This window comes from Spermophilus citellus, assembly GCF_964194105.1.
Source record: "Spermophilus citellus genome assembly, chromosome: 5".
NCBI classification, from domain to species: domain Eukaryota; kingdom Metazoa; phylum Chordata; class Mammalia; order Rodentia; family Sciuridae; genus Spermophilus; species Spermophilus citellus.
Window position 1 is genome coordinate 165,059,064 of NC_138186.1, and position 13,924 is coordinate 165,072,987.

Genomic DNA, 13,924 nt, shown 5'->3' on the forward strand with positions numbered 1-13,924 from the left:
CACACGCCTGTCATCCCAGTGGCTTGGGAGTCGGAGGCAGGAAGATCGTGAGTTCACAGCCAGCCTCAGCAACTTAGCAAGGCCCTAAACAACTTAGCAAGACCCTGTCTTCAAATAAGAAATAAAAAGGGCTGGGGATGTGGCTCAGGGGTTAAGCGGCCCTGGGTTCAAAATATAATAAATAAATATACATATATAGAGGGAAGGACAGAGTGGAAGACAGAGGAAGCCACGTGTGCCGGGTGGAGCCTCCTGGAAGGGAGGGAGCCTTCTGGAGGGGCCCAGAGGCCCAGGTCCGGGTCCCTGCGCAGCCACACACGCCGTCCAAGGTGCACAGACGCCGGGGCTCTGAGCGAGACAATTCCCAGATCCTTGACTCTTCCCTGTAACTGCTTTGTGTAAGAATGTGCCCACGTGGAGGGCAGGTCTCCTGTCCTCACTGCGCACACCCCCCACAGTCATCTTTCCTTCATGTTAGGGGGAAAGGCACCTTCCTGGGTGCTGGCCCAGAGGGACAATGGAGAACTTCACTGTCAACAGTGTTGAGGTAAAGCTTGGCTTGCAAGTCAGGAGATGGCCATGGGACGGCTCCCCACAACAGTGAAGGAGGACTTGGGGGCTGTGGCTGACAGCTGACAGCAGTGGCGGTCATTTTGTTGAAAGGACCCTGTCATGTTGTTTTTTTAGTCCTGACTTAGGAGGACTCTGAATTGAGTGGCACTTCTATAATGAGGTTCTTTCTGTTCCCATCTATGAACACAAACAAATGTGCGTCATGTCTACAGCTACAAAGAGAAAAGCAGAATTAGAAGTGGTGCAGAATCTGCTTTCATTGCCTTAAGAAATAATGTGTGCCCGTTGCATGGAGATGCCTTCCTAACACGGTTTTACTTTTTTGTTACATAACTATTTGACCAAATGTTTTATTGACACTGTACTGTTTACGTTGTTGAACCAGTTGGGCACTAAACGTAACCCCAATGATGAGCCAGAAAACGCTCTTCTAAACACTGAGTGTAGGAACAGAATCCTGCATGGCGCGATGGTGTGACCCACGGAAACACAGAAGCACAAAAAAGAAATAAAACAGAGAAGTGCAGCTGTGCTGTGGTAGGCTGAAACTCCACGGGGCGGGATGGAAATGTGCCTAGAAATTCCACCTGTTTGGGAAGAGCTTGTCCACGTGTTCCTTAAATAATAGATGGCGACAGGTATCCAGTCTCTGGATTCCCCGGGACACTGCTCAAGAGGGCCGTGGGGCTTTGGTCATTGTCCCTGTCAATATGCAGACTACGCTGGGAATCTTCATGCTAAACAGAAGGTGACTTGTGCTGTCAGCTTGTTCACTGGTCAGGCCTCCATGGCCAAGGTCCCTAGAGGGAGTCGAGCTGTGGAGGCTCAAGCCCAGGGTCAAGGTGTGGAGTCTGTGGTGAGGAGCTGGTTCAAGATGGCGCCATTTCTGTGTCATCAGGTGGGTGGGGCCAGGGAGCTCCTTGGAGCTCCTTAATGAGGGCACTGACCCTTGTAGAGGGCTCTGCTGCTGTGACGTCTCCCAGAGGTGTCACGGCCTCATCCCACCACCATGTATTTCAGTATGGGGACATCAGGGTGACACAGGCAGTTTACAGGGGCCCACTGGTGGCCACATTTCTCCAAGAGTATAGCCACAGATACCACTGGACTCCAGGGCCAGATAGCACCTGGGCCTAAGCTGACCATACCTTTGCATTGAGGTTCCTATGTAGACCAGTATATTTGGGCTGCATTCCAGTAGCTCTGGGGACAGTCACTCGTATGTGAAATGGTGATGGTGGCCCTGAAAAGCATTGGGAGGAAGATTGGTGCTGATACCTGCAGAGAGGGAAAGGACTCCGCTGTGGAGCCAGGCTGGGCTGGAGCAACTTGCCCCGGAGGTGCAGCCAGAAAGTAGGTTTGGAACCCTGTCACGTGGACAGGTCACTTAACTTCCCGGTGTTCCATTTCCCTCTCTGTGATGATGTACCCCTGCTGGGTTGTTGAGAGATCAAGTCAATGTGCAGGAAGAACTAGTGCTTGGTGCTTGATGCTTGTTGGTGCTGTCCTGTTCACCAGCGGTGGCTCTCACCCACTGTTCCCCTCGAGCCCCTCACCCAGGACTCAGGAGCCGAATTCTCTGGTGGCATTCTTTTTAAGAGCCCTCCCGAGCCTCCCCCAGGCCACCGGCCTGCCAGGAGCTGCTGGCTGCCTCCGCAACAGCCTGGGACTCGTGCCAGGGACTCAGCCCCCACGCAGAGGCTGCCGAGGGCGTGGGCTGGAAATCCACTTCCTGTCTCAGAGGGTGGGATGGAAGGCAGAATTTTCCATGCCTCTTCCTGAGCCACTCCTCAGCTAGACCACAGAGGCTTCCTTGGCCAGATCAGGAGACTCTGCAGCCCAGCTGTGGGACTGCGTCCTTAGGGCTGAGACCTGAGGATGTCAGTCCCACCTAAAGGCCCCCTGTCCTGTTGAGACACACAGACACTCACAGCACCCCACACCCCGCCCGTCACTGTCCACAGAATAACGTCCCTGGTGCTCCGGATGTTCCCCAGCGGATGGCTGGTGGTGGAAGTGGGAGTGGTCAGAGGGGCCGGTGACCTGCCTGTGGGTGCCCCTACCCCTGTGGTGCACCAGGACCTGCTCACCAGTGAACACTGTTGGGGCCAGCATGGTTCCCACGCCATGAGCTGCAGACATCAGGGTCCATCTTCTAGATAGTGGCCACTGGCCATGGGGAAGAGGTCTTGCTGGTAGGGATTCCTGAGAACTTAGGGAGGTGGGAAGGGTCCTCTGGGTCAAAGGTTTTCTCCCGGGCTCTGTCCTTTGATGGGGGCAGTGTTCCACTGTCCCTGGGGCACAGCATTGCCACCCGTCCCCGGTTTGCACAGGATGTAGGGAAGCAGCTGAGGGGTCAGGGCATGGAACAGTGGCCGGCCCCGAGAGGGCATGTGGTGTGGGAGGCAGGGCAGGAATCTCTTAGGAGTGTTCGCCTGGCACCTGTGTGCTGGGAGTCACCAGTGCCACAGAGCCCTACCCAGAGGAACCCTTCGGCTGAGAGACTCAGGCGGGACCAGGCCATCAGCTCTGGGTGCCTAGTGCTGACGGGGGGCTGCTGGCCCATGGAGGGACCCTACCCTGTCTTGGGGGGCCCGGTGTACTTCCTGGAGACAGAGGAGGAGTCGGCCTGGTGAAGGCAGAGGGCAGAAGCATGTGGGAGGCCTGTGCTGAGATTGAGCCCTGCTGGGGGGCAGAGGGGCTGGGAGGTGAGTGGGAGGGCGGTCTTGCTGGGTGGGCGGCCGTGGGACGTCTGGGCAAAGCACAGGGTGGATCAAGTGTGCACGTTTGAGAGCAGCAGGCCTGGGTGTGTCCACCCACCTGTGGGACAGGACAGGAGGGGCCAGGGGCAGAACAAGAGCACCTCAGGAAGGGCTTCCAGGTCAGTCCTGGCTGAGAGTGGGAGCCATCGGGGGGCTCGTGTCTGCCATCGGACGGGTTGAGACAGCTGCGAGGGACTGATGGGCTAGGTCCAAGTTGAGGCAGTGGCCAGGGGTGTGGGGAGGGGCTTGGAGGGCTGCAGGTCAGACATGGCAGAGGACTGGGGTCTGGAAGGCTCTAGGAACAGAACCACCCAGAGGGTCTGTTCAAGCAGGGCCTCCACGTCTCCAAGGCGCTCACTGCCAGGTTCACTGTGCTGCTGGGCGGGGATGCGCAGGCTTGGGGACAGCTCTAGGAGCGCCCTGGGACGGTGAGTGCTCGATGAGCCCTTCAGCTCTCCTGCCTGACTTCCCTTCCAGGTGGTGCTTCCCTGAGCTTCCTGGTGCTGGTGACAGGCTGCACGTCGGTGGGCAGAATTCCAGATGCAGAAATCTTCAAAATCACCGCCACGGATTTTTACCCTCTCCAGGAGGAGGCCAAGGAGGAGGAGCGGCTGCTGGCCTTGAGGAAGATCCTCAGCTCGGGGGTGTTCTACTTCGCCTGGCCCAACGATGGCTCCCGCTTTGACCTGACTGTGCGGGCGCAGAAGCAGGGTGACGACAGTTCTGAGTGGGGCAGCTCCTTCTTCTGGTGAGGGGACTCGGCCTGGCACCTGAGTCCTGGAGCCCACCTTGCACCAGCCCCAGGATTTGGGGGTCACTTCTGGAGGCTGAGGGTTGAGATCCATGCCCACTCTGCCCAGTGAGGAGCAAAGTAAACTGAATCCCGCCTGCCCGGCCCGCTTGGGGAATGGGTTCAGGTGGCCCTGTGTAGATACTAACTCAGAATCCTCATGCTCTCTGAAGTAGGGTCTGTGACCCCATTTACAGAGAGGGAGACTGAGGCGTGAACAAGCGGGCAGGGGGGATTTGCTAAACTTCACACACCTGGTGAGTGGCAGAGCCAGGATTTGAACCCAGGCATTCTGGCTCTAACCCCAAACTGGTCATCACAAAGCTAAACCAGCTCTGACCAACAGGGAAACCGAGCATCTTGCCCAAGGAGCCTTGCGGGGATGTAACCAAGCAGGGTGGGCTGGGTTTCTGTCGGGGGGATCATTTGGCATCTACTCTGTGCACAGTTAAGCCTCCTGACCCCAGGGTCACAACCCTGCCACGTCCTGCAGAGAAGCCAAGGGGCAGTGACTGCGTAGGGCTTGGGCCCTTGCTGATGTGCTTCCCTGAGCTTCCCTGAGATGGGCGAGAGGCAGGGCAGAGCACAGGTGGGGGGTGGGGTGGGGGTTGTGCTGCAGCGTCTGTTTCCAGGCAGCTGGTCTGTGTGAAGTGTGGGGATCCCAGCACCCCCCATGGGGCTGCACTGGTTTTCCCAGCCCTGGGACAGGGCTGATGAGGCCATTCCCTCTCCCTGGGCCTCCCCCCTTTGCCCACACAGGGCCATCAGCCTCGGCTCCCCACTCATGAATTCTTGCCTTCTGCTGAGAAAAGGGCCTTCGATGTGTCCCTGTGTCCTCCCACTGCGCCTGCCCCACATGCTACTTGGTTCTCTGCTAGAGTGGAGTTTTACTTCTCTGCTGTGGGGCTCACACTTCAAGCACTTGTGAATCTCCTGCTGGTCTTGTTAAGGTGCAGATTCTGGTGCACAGGTCTGCACTGGGTCTGAGATTCCTCCCACATTTCCAGCCAGCTGCCCACCGTGGTCTGCAGACCACAGGCCCAGTAGCAGGCTCAGGGATCACCGTTGCTGTGAGTGGTTGGCTCCATTTTGCGGGGACAGCATGTGTCCCTTAGGCAGCCGAGCTGCAGGCTGTGCATGATGAGGCTTTGAAGACTGTCGGGAGCAAAGCAGGACTCCTTGGAGCCCGTAGGAGAACTCTGGGTTGTCTTGCCCTAGCACTTATTTAAATGCCAGCTCGGGGGCTGGAGATATGAGGGACACAATACCACTCAGATAAAGAGGAGACAGGTGAAGTTGAGCAGAGAGAGGTCTTGGGGAGGGGAGGTTCCCAGGGTGCCCTTTTTTGAAGTGGACTCATACTAGATCTGCAGTTGGTGAGGAGGAGGCCACTGTGCAGGGCGCCTGGTGCCGCTGGTGCCCACTCTGGGACCTGGTATGGGAGCTTAGGGAGGGGCCCACAAACTGCTCGTACTGAGTCACTGGCAGAGTGACCACAGGCCTGTCACCTCTCCCTGCCTTGCTATGGCGCAGCCTCTGAAGCTTTGCTTCCCCACAGTTACGTCCTGGCAGGAGGCACAGAGCTGTTTCCCTTACGGAGGTGGCCCTCCTCCTCCTGGATTTGAGCTCCCCGCCCCCCGCCCCCCAGGGCCAGGCAGCATCTCTAGAAACAGATTATTCCAAGTCATGCATTTGCCAAGAGCCTCCTCCCCTGCCCCGTGACTGGCTGGCTCTGAAATCCAGAGCCTGCTTCTGCCGCCACAGTGGTTTATCATCTGAAATTTAGCAAGTGACTCAGAAGAGGGAGGCCTCTTTCCGTACAGTCCCACTCTGTGGTCACTGGTTTTCATGCAGAGGAGCTCAGTGGGGGCAGAAGCAGGCCAGGCTCCCTGCAGGGTGAAAGTGACCATGGTCACAGTTGAGGAAGTGGGCCCTTCGAGGAGGGGCCTTCCAGAAGCCTCCCGAGATCCACCACAGCTCACAGCACGGATTCCCAACAGTGAGAACGCTGAGCTGTTTTGAGGAAGGCTCCAGGGCAGGAATCAGGTTGCCTTTTTTAAACAAGTAGGGCATTGTGACCTCGATTTACTCCAGACCCATCAGAGGGAGTCCCCTGGGGACAGGCCTCCGAACGGCACTGCCAGGTCTCCTGGGTGTAAGGGAGCCAGGTGGCCAGGGGAGGGGAGGGCTTGTGTCCCTTTGTAGGTGCGGGGCCTTCCCCAAGAGGGGCTGTAGGAACCCCCGGCCACCCACTGCTCTGTGACCGCGGGCAAGTGCTTCACTTCTCGTGCCTCAGTTTCTTTATCTGTAAAAGGGGTTTCTGACAACACCTCTCACGTGGGGTCATTTCAAGGCTGTGGTGCCTTAGCCCATCCCAGAGCACGCGCCTGGCTTCATCACCTGGACTCCAGAGCCCAGAAGAATCCTCCCAGTGTGGGGAGAACCTTGTGAAGTTTATTTTCACCATTTTTCACTTCATATGCCCACGGTAGTTCCTGTGCCTGTGTGTATAACATCTAGATCAGTGTGCATGAATTCATGACTATTTTTATCATTTGTCATTACCATAATTATGATTTAATCCAAACGTATGATTAAATTCTTTGCTGATGGGCTTCTATTCAAAACATGTGGTGGCCTCGATTGACACTGAGGCCCCTGTGAAGTCCCTGCATGGTGCCCGACTGGCTCACACCCAGCTCCGCTGCCCTTTGCTGATACTGTCCACGCAGTGGTCCCTTTGGGAGAGGGCTTTTTGCTTCTTTCTCCTGTGTGTGACACAGTGGGCCTCCGTCTGGGGTCAGTCTGAGGCACCTGAGCTCCCTGGGTCTGTACACCCCCAGTTCACACGGGCACAGAGCGCACCCACCTCCTCCTGAGCCGGAAGCCAGGCCCCAGGGGTGCGTCACCACACCTGCTTTGGGTGCCATGCTTGCTGGAGGCTGCCGGGTGACCAGAATTGGTGTGGGGCTGTGTTTTGCAGGAACCAGCTATTGCACGTGCCCCTGAGGCAGCACCAGGTGAGCTGCTGTGACTGGCTCCTGAAGGTCATCTGTGGGGTGGTGGCCATCCGCACAGTGTACGCGTCACACAAGCAGGCCAAGGCCTGCCTCATCTCCCGCATCAGCTGTGAGCGTGCCGGCGCTCGCTTCCACACTCGAGGCGTGAACGACGATGGCCACGTGTCCAACTTCGTGGAGACAGAGCAGGTCAGTGCCAGGGGCCCGCCCGTGACACCAGGTGGTTCAGAGTCACACAGCTCATGCAAACATGTTTCTACTGGGGACAGAAGCAGCCCTGATGCAGTTGAGCTGGTTCTGATCATGGCTTCTCTCTGCATCTGTGACATTGGAACTCTGCATGGAAATGTAGCCCATGGTTTGCATGGTCTGTCTCTTCCTCTTGGTTCACATCTCCTGCTGGGGAAATGTTGCTTACCTCAGGTGTTTTTAACTAAAAGCAATTGGGGATGTTTGCTGTGGCCAGGAGAGGTGGCGTTTATTCAGGGAGCAGCTGACAGATGAGCCAATAGGGGTTGAAAAAAGTTTGTAGGAAAAAAAGTAGATCAGTACAAGAGGCGGAAGAGAAGCAACTGATGGTTATTCTTTTTTTATTAGTTTTTATTCTAATTTGTTATATATGACAGCAGAAGTTACAATTTATATTACACATATAGAGCACAATTTCTCATATCTCTGGTTGTATACAAAGTATATTCACACCAATTGTGTCTTCATACAGTACTCAGGGTAATGGTGTCCATCTCAAAAAGATGGTGGACTGATTGTTTTTCTAACTTTTTTTTTTTTTTTGTGGTGCTGAGGATTGAACCCAGGACTTTGTGCATGTGAGGCAAGCACTCTACCAACTGAGCTATATCCCCAGCCCTCTGATTGTTATTCTAAATAAGCTGACTCCATCTAGAAGCGTGCACTCGCACCTGGCAGTTGGGGAGTCTGTGTGCTGAGTGGCAGGGGCTTTCAGCTCCCGCGAACAGAACCATCTGTGAAATTCCTCGTTGATTTCTTCCCTAACTTCTGTTCTCATTCTCAGAGATGCTGTCTTACAACTTGTTTTTGCTCTAGCTTTCTCCCTGTAGGACAGTGCCACCTTATAGGATAACGGGGATCAACTCTAAGAAAGGAGGCCCCCGGAGGGCACTGTTTTGACACTGCGGGGGGGTGGCACATTGCACACCTGCGGGAGGAGCACAGGTGTAGCTTTGTGTCCTCCTTCTCTGCTGCTGGGGGAGGCTTCTTGGGAGGACTTGAGTCAATTTATTCAGCACAGATTTGCACACCTGTCTCCACTACGTGTGAGCTTGTGCATGATCGGGGTTCAAAGATGACGCAAATTGGTGTGGGTCACCATTTGCAGGAGCCAGCTGTTGCACATCAAAGGTGCAGCAATGAGAGGCTCCTCCTGGAGTCCGGTGTCCACAGGAGGGACCGTGGCACAGGAGCAGGTGCGCTGTCTTGCCTGTGGCTGTCCACGGAGCTTGCTCCTCTGAGTGTTGACCAGGCTGCTTCATAATTATCTGCTAAAAAATGAGTCAGAGAGGGTATATACCCCCACCACTGGAGGCCATTTTCCTTGCTCCTGTCTGCTTGATGCCAATGACTTCAGCTCTCACTCCACCTTCACTAGCACCTTGTCCTCGTTTGGGTCCATGTTGTCACCCTTCAGGCCCCTGAGTTCCCTCAGCGGATCTTTAGTATGTGTCATCTGCTGGGTGCTGTGCTGGGAAGAGGGGATCAAAGCTGTGCAGCACGTTTGTACAAGATCAACATGACAGAGACCTTGGACGTGGTGACACACCAGATTCCAGAGTTCACTGTGGGGTCCCCAAGGGAGTTCCTGAGCCCCATCTCCACCACGTTCTCTGTCACGCCCTGGGCACCCAAGCCCTTATCTGGTCCAGGTGTTTGGATTTAAACCAGTTTAAAAAATAAAATAAAACAAACTGGTCTCACCTGCTGCATCTGACCCAGCGCTTCATCAGGGAGACAGCTGCCCTCCACGCCTCTACCCTTTCCTAGAAGACAGGACATTTTTTTTAAATATTTTTAGTTGTAGATGGACACAATACATTTATTTATTTATCTTTATGTGGTGCTGAGGATCGAACCCAGGGCCTCACACGTGCCAGGTGATTGCTTTACCACCGAGCCACAACCCCAGCCCCAGACAGGACATTTTCACACTGGACACCATGAGTTTCCTGGGGATGTTGCAATGAACCCCCACCCCCACCCCCACCCCCACAGGATGGCTTGAAACAATGGGCATTTGTTGTCTCACAGTTCTGGAGGCTGGAGTGTGACATCAAGGTGTCAGGAAAGGCCATGTTCTTAGCAAAGCCCCTAGGGGAGGATTCTTTCTCACCTCTTCTCCCTTCTGGTCACCCCGGGTGTAACCAGGCTTGTGGCCACATCACCCCTTTCAACCCCTTCTCCCTGTTTTCTTCTCTTTATAAGGAGGACAGTCATATTGGATCCAGGGCTCGCCCTCCTCCAGGATGGCCTCAGTTAACTAATTGCACCTGCAAAGGCCCTGTTTGCAACGAGGTCACGATTTGAAGTGTTGTGGGCTAGAAGTCTAACACATCTGACCCACCTCTGATCTGTGAGAGGGCTGTGCTTTGGACATGATGCATTTAGCCTTAGGAAAACCTCCTGTGATCTCCCCTTTCTCCTTCTGCAGACTAGCAGACTTGGCCCTAGACTCAGTTGGGGGCTTTGCTCTGGTTATTTCCTGCAGTATGCCCAGTGACTTAGATGTGGCTCTTGCTGTCCCAGTTACTTGCTAGGGTTCAGGAGCAGGCACCTTGCCCCATGTCTTCTGAGTCTTGCACGTGGGGCCTTAGAGATAGGACCAGCAGGCTCCTCCAGCCCCCTGCTGTGTGTTGTTATTAACGCAGCACCACAGCCTGGGTTAAATTATGAAGAGGCTTATTTTGGCTCACAGTCCCAGGTCGAGGGGCCACATCTGACGATGGCCTTGCTGGCAGTCTCAGGGTGTGGGGTGTCACACGGGAGCGCTAGCCAAGCTGGCTATGAGCAAACCACTCTCAGACACCCCCCTCCTTGCCAAGGGCAGAGCCCAATCACCTCTTCAAGATCCCAGTGGTCCCACCCTTAATGTTTCATAATGGCCATCAGTTTCACCTGCGTTTCAGAGGGGACGCACCCTAGCAAGCCCATTGCTATTTAAATTGCCTTCCTGCTTGGGGCTGGGGGAGGGCTTCCCTGGCTCCCATAAACCCTGGTGGTCTTCCCAGTTTCTGCTTTTCATCCCTTGACTCCTTTGGGTCAGACAGGGCTGGTGCCTCCATGAAGTCCCCACCAGACCTCGCTCCCAGGGGCAGCTGTCGTCATGGTGGGGCAGCCAGGCTCCACCATCTGCTGTCCACCCAGAGATGTGGGCAGCTGCAGGCGCCAGCCCTCACCCACCGAGAGGGTATAACTTCACCCCGAGGTGACTTCATTTTCACCAGACTTGTAACCAGACATGAGGGCTGTGGCCTTGTTTTTTGTTGTATGTGTGCATTTCTTCCCAGATGGACCCTCTGGGAAGGAGGAGCCCAGGCTGGCTCAGGCCTTCAGAGACCCCATGCATTCTGGCCACTATGATGCTGGGGAAGAAGGTGACCCTCTGGGGAGGGCCATGCCACTCAGAGCTGTGTCCAGGTTGTCCTCAAAGCAACATGGAAACAAACCCTGGGCCCTTGGGCAGAGTCTGGTAGTGAGCCACCTGGGCTCAGGGCTCCCCTCCTAGGCATGTGGGGTCATGGGATGCATCAGGAACAAGACCAAGGTGCTGCCACCCTCCCAGGGTGCTTCCCGGCTCGGCTCAGCTGCTTTCCTCCTGCCTGGCTCTCTGGCCACCTGCTGCTGAAGGTACTTCTCATGCATCAGGAGATGGGAGCTGGGTGGGAGGGGTGCAGCCCGGCCTGCTGTCTTTGCTGAGCTCAGGGAGCTGTCAGCCCTGCGAAGGGTGGGCTGCATGTAAGCACAGAGGAACCTGCCTTGTAGCCTGGTAGCGGTTTGCCCATTCAGGACCGAGATGGTCTGATGGGAGCCAGGTGGGTCTACTCCCTCGAGTCTGTGGAGCAGGACCCTGGGCCCCCAGGTGGGTGGTGTTAAGGGCAGAGCGTCCTTAAGTAGGTGTCCCATGGCCTTGCTCATGGTGAAAGAGCAGCTCGCAGGGCTCTGAGGCATTTTCCAAAGCGTTTGGGTTCGACTCAGCAGGTGGCTGGCTTCTTCCTCTCTGCCTGAAGTAAGTGGCAGACTTTGCATCTGGTCACCTTGCCCCAGGGGGAAGGAGGCTGGTGGGGGCAGTATAGCCCTGGGGGTGTTGCCACAGACCTCTGCTGGCCAGGGATCCTGCTGGGGTCTGGAGTCTTCAGACCTTAGCCATCCCCTAGGGAAGTGGAGGCCTCACTGGTGAACAATCAGGGGACCACACACAGAGCCAGGGGCTTGGTGGAGACTGTGGGGAGGCAAATTGGCTTTCGTGAATTCATGCTCTGGAGGCCCAAGCTGGGCCGCTCTACTTTTGTCTTTAGCAGTCTTCCTCCTCCTGGGCTGGCTGGGTGTGCACACATGTTCCATGTGTGTGGTGTGTATATTTGTGTGGTGTACACACATGCTGTGTGCTCGTGTGAGTGGCATCTTGGGCTCCTTGGGCGGAAGTCCTGAGCCTTTCAGCTCTGCCATGAGTCATGTGGTGGACGCTTCACCCGTGACTCACTGTGCAGAACAACAACCCCAAAAGTCCCCCATTCTGTCAAAAAAAAAAAAAGACATTTGACTATGGAAGATAAGTGCAGCAAGTGATGTGGGGGTGGGTACCACTGGGTGTGCTCCCAGAGGGCAGGAGCGGGCGGAGGATCTGGTTTGGAAACTCCGGATTGGAGTCTAGCAGGAGCCTTCCAAATGAAACTGGTTACAGATTTGCCTATTCTCCTATTTTACAACCCCTTTTTAAAATAGCCCTTTGGTTTCTGCTCCCACCACCTCTGACACTGGCAGCTCAGGGTTCCCTCTGGGCTCCCCAGTCCAGGAGCCACACTTCTGCTGGCCTCCCACGGTCCTGGGGTTCCCGCCGTCTTGGAAGGGCTTCTGTTTGCCTTCCGGGGCCTGGGGCTCCTCCTGGTCTCCCTCCAGCCTTGTCTGTCCTTGGACTCCCTCTTCTCCACCGAATGCAAGTGCCTTGGAGCATCACTGGTGCTGGGGGCCAGGTGTGGACCCTGGGCAGTGCGGGGCCAGACATGGATGGTTCTCCCAGGGAGGAAGGAGCAGACAACACGACCTTCCTGCCGGTGTTCAGAAGCTGGTTCTGGGCAAGTGCAGCTCAGGAGGACCCAGCACTCCTGGCACGTGGTCATCAGAGTGAAGGAGGAGAGTCCCTTAACTTGGTCAGATTCTGGGCTTGTTAACGGTCCATTTTAGAAAGTGGCCAAGCTGGTTTCTCTCTGAGGAATCTGAACCTGTGTGGCTCCCAGTGCTGGTCAGTTGATGTCCTTAATCTCAAGGTAGCTTTCAGGGCTGCGGTCATTTGAACAGCCTGCTATTCTGTCCTGTTTTTCTTAGAATACTGGAGGGTCACAACAGACAGCACATTCTGAACCCAGTGCTTCGCTTCTTCTGAGACGAAGACTAGAATTACAGTTCACAGCCTAGATACCTGGCTCGTGTCATTCCTGTGGTCCAGGGGACTGCGGGTCTCATGTCACGCTCTCCCCTGCGGAATTACTAATGCATGTGTGATCTGAGCGAGCTCCAACCTGCGTGGAAAGCTACCCTGTAAGGGAGCAGGCTGGTTAGCAATGGAAAGGACTCTCAGTGGCGCCCAGGCTGGCCTCGCCAGGCCAGGGTAGGGTTGCACAGATAAAGGCCAGGCATCTGATAACCACGGCAGCCTTCCCCTGGGTGCTCAGGACTGTACCTTTTGTCCTTCAGACTCCTTGTGCTCCAGTAACTCTGGAGGCCCGAAGGCACATGCTGAATAACAGGGCTGGGGGTGATGTTTTCTAAAGCCTGAGTGTCATTTGCTTCTATGCAGGGAGGGGCTGTACACTGGAAGCTCATGGACACCGTGTTGCTTTTGCTGATTGAGTAGTGTATTCAAGAACTTGGTGGCACAGGGCCAGATGCAAGTTCAAGTCCAGTCTTGCCTTACATTGTGAAGCACTAGACTGACAGGTGCTGTCAATTAGGTCCTTTGACTGTATTGCTTGTTCATTTTATTTCATTTAATCCTTTCCCAGTAGCTCTCTGCTCTTTAGCTATTGGACAGGTAAAAATAGAGGCTCCAAACAAGGTCTTAGTTAAGCCCCAGGCACATCTGCTTCTATTCCTAAATAGAGGTGGGTAGGTGCTGGGCTTTTTAGGGATGCGGGTAAGTTTGCATCCTAGAAGGGTGAATTCCCGCCAGGTCTGGGGGACCTCCAGCCCTCTCCAGACCCCTCCTCTGATGCTGGCCAGCAACTGGTGTGCCCTGTGGATCACCATGCTGGGTGAGAGAGCAGAGGGCGCCGAAGTCCACTGTCTGCCCTTCACGGCTGGTGTCGGGTCGCAGGCACCAGATCCTGTTACTGGCCCAGGACATTTGGTTTCATTGAAGAATACCTTTCCCTCTGTTTCCTTCTGCTGCAGACGATTTACATGGATGATGGAGTGTCGTCCTTTGTCCAGATCAGAGGCTCGGTTCCACTGTTTTGGGAGCAGCCAGGGCTCCAGGTAGGTAATATAAACAAAAAAATATGTCCACTTCTGTTACAGTTCCTCAGCCCTTC

General features: G+C 55.3%; 1 protein-coding gene across 7 annotated transcripts in view; it reads left to right on the forward strand.

The window, feature by feature from the left end:
• The window catches only part of SYNJ2 (synaptojanin 2), a 103,146-nt gene that overhangs the window by 38,587 nt on the left and 50,635 nt on the right, over window positions 1–13,924 (forward strand). For 6 of the 7 annotated variants that reach the window (XR_014022154.1, XR_014022155.1, XM_081295463.1 and 3 more), the window contains exons 3-5: window positions 3,813–4,083; window positions 7,109–7,334; window positions 13,785–13,868. Coding sequence is in view for 5 of the 7 variants with exons in the window: in XM_081295463.1 (XP_081151589.1) it covers window positions 3,813–4,083; window positions 7,109–7,334; window positions 13,785–13,868 (581 nt within the window). In the remaining 2 variants the exon portion in view is untranslated. Of the gene's footprint in view, window positions 1–3,812; window positions 4,084–7,108; window positions 7,335–13,504; window positions 13,646–13,784; window positions 13,869–13,924 lie in introns of those variants that run through there. The other variant, XM_081295465.1, reaches the window with a different exon arrangement.